Here is a 5,921-nt window from a genome sequence, read left to right as displayed (position 1 = left end):
AGGGGCCTGTCCCACACTAAGGATCCCACCTTGGGCGCCAGCTCAGGAGCCTGTCCCACACTAAGGATTCCCACCTTGGGCGCCAGCTCAGAGCTGTGCTGCAGCACTGTGTAGAGAATCTGCATGTTGTTGGGGTTTCGAGCATTGGAGAGCTCATTGAAGATCACAAACTTGATGGTGGTGCCCAGGTTGTCCTTGTGAGCATTCAGCAGCTCCCTGGACACAAGAGCCAAGCAGGTGAGGGGAGACAGGCTGGCCCTGTTGCCCACTGGCCCATCTCACCACCCGACGGCCCGGCTGAGTGCATACCTGATACAGAGCATGTAGTGGTTGAGGAGCACCTTGGGCTTCAGGCGGATCTTGATGAGGTGAGAGATGACGTCCATGTCTTCCGACCCGTGCGAGTTGCAGTTCATGCACACGGACATGAGCAGGTCCTGCGCTGGCCTGGTCAACTGCAGGGAGGCCAGGAGGACCACTGAGCATGCAACCACAACCGCCCAGAATCCCCCAGGAGACCCCCCCGCCCCGTGAACTCTTGTTCACCTTGGGGTTCTGTAGCCACATCTCCAGCCGCTGCACTGCCAGCAGCCGCACCTCCTTGTAGCCACAGGTGGCTGTGAGCAGCCGCAGGAGGTTCCGGGACACGTTGTCGATGGGCTGGCGCCGGTTGAGCTGGTCACGGAGCATGTCCAGGACATACTCTTCTACGCTCTCTGTCAGTTCATCGTACCTAGGCCAGAGGGGGGGAAGGAGGCCAGGAAGGATGCCAGCTCCCATGCCCCCCCTTCAGCCGTCTGAGACTGGGGCTGTCAGCCCACCTACCTTGGCATGAGCTGCCCCTCCTGCTCAGGACTCAGCTTCTCCTCGGCGATCAGCAGCTCCGTCTGACTATCCTCCTCTTCCGTGAGGGAAGGGTGGGGGCTGCTGCCTGGAGGGACCGCAGGAGCTAATGGGTGCCTTATCCCAGGGATGTGGAGGGTGACGCCCTTGGCCCCAGCCCGACAGACACCTTGGCACCTCTTACCTGCACCAAGCTCACCACCACTGCGTGCCCCCTCTCCCTGCAGCAGTACACTCTTCGGGGGCATCTTGGTGTTGAAGGCTGTCTGGATGTTGTCCACGAAGGTGCGGCAGTGAGGGCTGTCCACCCAGATCCGCTCGCCCAGCGAGTCTTCAATGTATACCTATGGGGAATCATGTTTGGACCCTGCCTGACGCCAGACAGGTACCCAGAGCAGGCATGCGAGAGGCCTGCAACAGCGCCCACGGAGGAAGGGGAGCACACCAGGAGCCTCCATGTGCATCCCCCTCCTGTACTGCTCTCCAGCACCCTCCCTTCCTCAGCGCTCTGTGCGCTGAGACTCTGGAGAGGTGGCTCACCTTCACGAAGATCTCAGGCCAGTTCTCATCCTCCTCATACGCTGCCATGAGAAGGTTGCAGGCCAGTACAGACACGAGGCTGTTCCCTTTGGCCTTGAAGTTGACAGAGGCGTCCCTCCGCAAGAGGCTGCACAGGGCCTGGAAGGAAGGTAAAGTTACAGTTGTCATGAGATGCCCTGCACCACAGAGACAGCGGAAGGTCTAAGGCGGGTGGAGCGAACAGGGGGAGTGGCCGGTCTTACCTCGATGACACCCTCTGTGGCGAAGATGTTGGGCTTGATCTTGGCCAGGTACATGAGGCTCAGGTAGAGCGTGCTGTCGGGCTTGGCCCTTGTCACCTTCAGCTGCTTCACCGCGCCGCACAGCACCCCCTCAATCCTGTCGTCATTGCCCTCCAGCTCAGCAGCTTCGATCTCATCCAGCAGCACCGTGGGCAGAACTGACCGCACAGGAGGTTCAGGTTAGGGAGGGACGAGAGCAGAGGTGACACACAGAGAGGACAACTAGAGGCAACACAGATGGGCCTCGCCAGCACGCGGAGGCTCTGAGCTTCCAGAAACCATACACCCGAGTCTGTGCCTTTTTCCATCAACCCATGGCTTAACAAATGCTAGGCAAGTGCTCATGGAGGGAATCTAGGTAGATGCTCTACCACTGAGCCACACCCCAGCCCCTCACTGGGGATTCTAGGCAGGGGCTCTACCACTGAGCCACGCCCCAGCCCCTCACTGGGGGATTCTAGGCAGGGGCTCTACCACTGAGCCATGCCCCAGCCCCTCACTGGGGGAGTCTAGGCAGGGGCTCTACCACTGAGCCACACCCCAGCCCCTCACTGGGGGATTCTAGTCAGGTGCTCTACCACTGAGCCACACCCCAGCCCCTCACTGGGGGATTCTAGTCAGGTGCTCTACCACTGAGCCACACCCCAGCCCCTCACTGGGGGATTCTAGGCAGGGGCTCTACCACTGAGCCACACCCCAGCCCCTCACTGGGGATTCTAGGCAGGGGCTCTACCACTGAGCCACACCCCAGCCCCTCACTGGGGGATTCTAGGCAGGGGCTCTACCACTGAGCCACACCCCAGCCCCTCTCTGGGGGATTCTAGGTAGGGGCTCTACCACTGAACTATACCCATAGCCCTCAATTTACTTTTTTACTGTGAGATAGGGTCCTATTAAGAAGTGGTTGAGGCTGGCCTTGAACTTCTGATCTGCCTGTCTCAGTCTCCCAAGCAGGTGAGGTGACAGGCCTACACCACCATGCCTGGCTACCCTCTGAGCCTTTCAAAAGACATCTCGACATTGAGGGATAATATAGCTTGGTTTTAAAGGCTGTAGGACACGATGCTTGTCCCTTTTGGCTGTCAGGGAGGAGTCCCCTATAAAAGGCTCTGCACAGGCATGCAGACAGTGGTGCTCAGAAATTCTGTGGTGCTCAGAGGCTGCCAGACTAGTGGGTGCCAGGTCTATGCTAAGGCATCATAGAGCTGATGTGAGTCACTGAGGAGTTCTGGGCTGTATAGTTCAGTGGTTACAACACTTGCTTCTTGTGCACTGGGACCTAGGCTCAATCCTGGCACTGTCAAAGAAATCATGGGATAAATGACAAGAAGCAGGGGAAGGTGAGACATCTGCACAACTGCAGGGACAGTTATCTCCCCTCTAAGGTCTCTTTGGTACTTTGGGGACCTATTTTCCACCTGGAAAGTAGCACCAAAATGCTCCCTGTCCTGGAGGCAGAAACAGTGGGCAAAGGTTCCTCTTCCACCTGAGGATCAGGCTAGAACCACTTGGGTGCCACCACAGTCGGCACACCTCCCCCAGCAGAGTTCAGAACAGTGCTGTCACAACCCAGAGCAGGCCACAGACATGCCAGATACATGATGGAATAAGCCAGGAGCATTGTGAGAATGGGAGATGCATCTGTTCACAATGCCAGGCAGCGAGCCCACGGGGAGCCAAGACCCTGCTGTGCCAACAGAACCAGGCTGGAAGTGGCTCAGATGGGCACTGGGGTGACGGACAGGATGAAGGAATCTCTCTGGGGAAGTTAGCAGTCTGACCTTACCTTCAATGGGCACCACAGATGGCTCCTTAATTGAAGGAGAAATGGCTCGTTTTTCTGCAACTGCGGCCTCAGCCAGACGTCCAAGGGCGCTCAGTGGGGGAGTGGAGGACAGTTTGGGGCGCTTAGTGAGGCCGGTCAGCGCTGAGGTCCCAGACAGAGAAGCAGAAGCATCTCTCTTGCGCTCTGAAGGTAGCCCAGAAGAGGCTGGCTTCAGCAGGGTGGACGCTGTCTTTGATTCATTGGCCTGACCCTTAGACCCCAGAGCAATAAAGTCCCCAGGGGGAGGGTGCCCTGCAGAGGAAAAGAAAACCCACACACCTGTGATATACAACACCCGGGCAGAGCAAGTGGTGGCTGACGCTGATCCAGTGCTGACTAGAAACTAAGCCATCTGTAACTTATAATTACATTTTTTCCGTTTTTTTTTTTTTCCAGACAGGGTTTCTCTGTGTAGCCCTGGCTGTCCTGGAACTCACACTGTAGACCAGGCTGGCCTCGAACTCAGAAATCCGCCTGTCTCTGCCTCTCAAGTGCTGGGATTAAAGGCGTGCGCCACCACCGCCCGGCTTAATTACCATCTACTTTATTCTCACCCAGTTTCTTCAAAAGTATGACCCTCCCTTTACAAATGAAGGCAGAAGTTAGGTAATGTGCCAGTGTCACACAGTTAGCAAGAAGAAACTTTAGGAGCCCGGTCTAGATTATCCGGCTTCGGGCACTGTGATTCTGGTCCAGGTACCCTGTCCTTCCCAGATGTTCAGCAGGGCAAGGATGCCCTTGTCCTCCAGGAGCCCCCAGAGCAGCAATGTAAGTATGAACCCCGGGTTGGAGGACCATGTTCTGCAAGAATACTGTGTTGGATGCCTATGGTCTTCAATAGTCCCAAGCTGACTATGTCTCCTGGGAGCCGCTTCAGTGGCCGTACCGGCCTGCAAGGAACCCATTCATTGGTTGTCTCGCGGTCGCCGCGCGCAGGCACGCACCTGAGGGCTTGGCGGCCGCGCTGGGCCTCCGTACAGTGGTGGGCTTGGCTCGATTCATCCTCCCCGCGGCCCGGGCGCCCCTTGACGAAGCGCCGTCACCTGGGAGGAGGCGGCGGGAGTCACTCGCTCGCTCAGTCATTCATCCCTCGCAACGGGGCCACTGGGCAGAGTGCCCAGGGCCGCCTACCGGGGTCACAGAACGGGGCCAAGTGCAGCGCACACACGGCCGACCGCGGAGACGGATGTCACCGCAGGGAGCAGAATTCACCTGGGTGCGAAGGCCCCTCACCACCGGTGCATCACCCTGCAGACCCGCAGCACGGGCGCTCCGGAAGTGCAAACTGATCTGCGAGCCTGCCGAGCGCTGATTTCCCACATAACCGGAAGTAAAACAAACCTGAAGGCGAGGAAGAGACCAGAGAGGCAGGCAGAACGTATGTAGTGCTCGCACTGCCCTCTGGCGGCCGGAGGCTGGATGGACGGTACCTACGCCTGTCTGAAAGTTCGGCTTGTTGGACATTAACTGTTCCTTCTTACTGTTTTGGAGATAAGTCTGATCCTAGCTCAAGAAGTCAGAATCCTACTTTCATATTGATCCATCAGTGGCATGCTCTAAAGTCAGGGATGCTGAAGGCCTCCTTCAATGACCTCGGGACTTCACCTGATTTGGGTACCTCCCTCTGCATGGAGACAAGAACTGTCAGGACAGGTGCTGTCAGTCTCCTATCTCCAAGTCCCAAAATCTGTTCTCTTCCTAGTGCTATCTGGACAGGTTGTCCAGCTGCTAGGACAAGGACAAAATTCCAAACATGGCCCTGAGACTGTGTGTGTGTGTGTACATGTATGTGCATGTATACATATATATATGTGTTTTTATGTATGTGTATGTGCATGTCTGAGTGTATGTATACACACATAGACAGACAGACAGACAGACAGACAGAGATTCCAAGGCCATAGAATTAGGATTGGGAGCCCAAGACCCTCAAGCACCCTTACTAAATTGTCCCCATGATGGCCAGCCTCCTTGGTGCCAACAAGCCCAGAGCTGATGAATAAAGAATGTGTTTGAATGCTCTGGCAGAGGCTTCAGCCCCAGGAGCATGCCTCCCGATTCCTGTCAATGCCTGCAGTTTAGGGTCTTTCTTACTGTGATCCCAGGGCTGCAATAACAATCAAAGGTCAGGGTCAGTAAGATGGGTCAGTAGGTGAAAGAGCTTGCAGAGCAGGACTAACGGCTGACTTAAATCCCCAGACACACGTGGAAATGGAAGGGGAGACCCAACTCTACAAAGTTGTCCTCTGACTTACACACCTGTGCCGTGGCATGCGTGCCTGTGCATTCACACTATGTACGCTCATACCTGTTCACACTCATACCCACAATAACAATAAATAAAATTTAGATTTAAAAAAAAAAAAGACGAGCCAGTGTGGTAGCATGTACCTTTCATCCCAGCACTCAGGAGGCAGAGGCAGGTGAATCTC

The 5,921-nt window shown here is 56.1% G+C and overlaps 1 protein-coding gene across 3 annotated transcripts in view; it reads right to left on the bottom strand.

The window, feature by feature from the left end:
- Nucleotides 1–4,750, bottom strand: part of Ints1 (integrator complex subunit 1) — a 26,235-nt gene extending 21,485 nt beyond the window's left edge. Inside the window, exons 1-9 of one of the 3 annotated variants that reach the window (XM_028756097.1) lie at nt 4,434–4,750; nt 3,451–3,741; nt 1,626–1,822; nt 1,384–1,521; nt 1,028–1,187; nt 826–931; nt 547–739; nt 310–455; nt 75–216 (exon numbers count right to left, since the gene is read on the bottom strand). In XM_028756097.1, coding sequence (XP_028611930.1) covers nt 75–216; nt 310–455; nt 547–739; nt 826–931; nt 1,028–1,187; nt 1,384–1,521; nt 1,626–1,822; nt 3,451–3,741; nt 4,434–4,572 — 1,512 coding nt within the window. In that variant the 5' untranslated portion in view covers nt 4,573–4,750. The remainder of the gene's footprint in view (nt 1–74; nt 217–309; nt 456–546; nt 740–825; nt 932–1,027; nt 1,188–1,383; nt 1,522–1,625; nt 1,823–3,450; nt 3,742–4,433) is intronic. The other 2 variants (XM_028756098.1, XM_028756099.1) reach the window with 2 other exon arrangements.
- Nucleotides 4,751–5,921: the final 1,171 nt, after the last annotated feature.

This window comes from Grammomys surdaster, unplaced genomic scaffold (genome assembly GCF_004785775.1).
Source record: "Grammomys surdaster isolate TR1022 unplaced genomic scaffold, NIH_TR_1.0 126109, whole genome shotgun sequence".
NCBI lineage: Eukaryota > Metazoa > Chordata > Mammalia > Rodentia > Muridae > Grammomys > Grammomys surdaster.
Note: the sequence above shows the minus strand (reverse complement) of the source record. Positions and strands in the feature narration are given on the sequence as shown.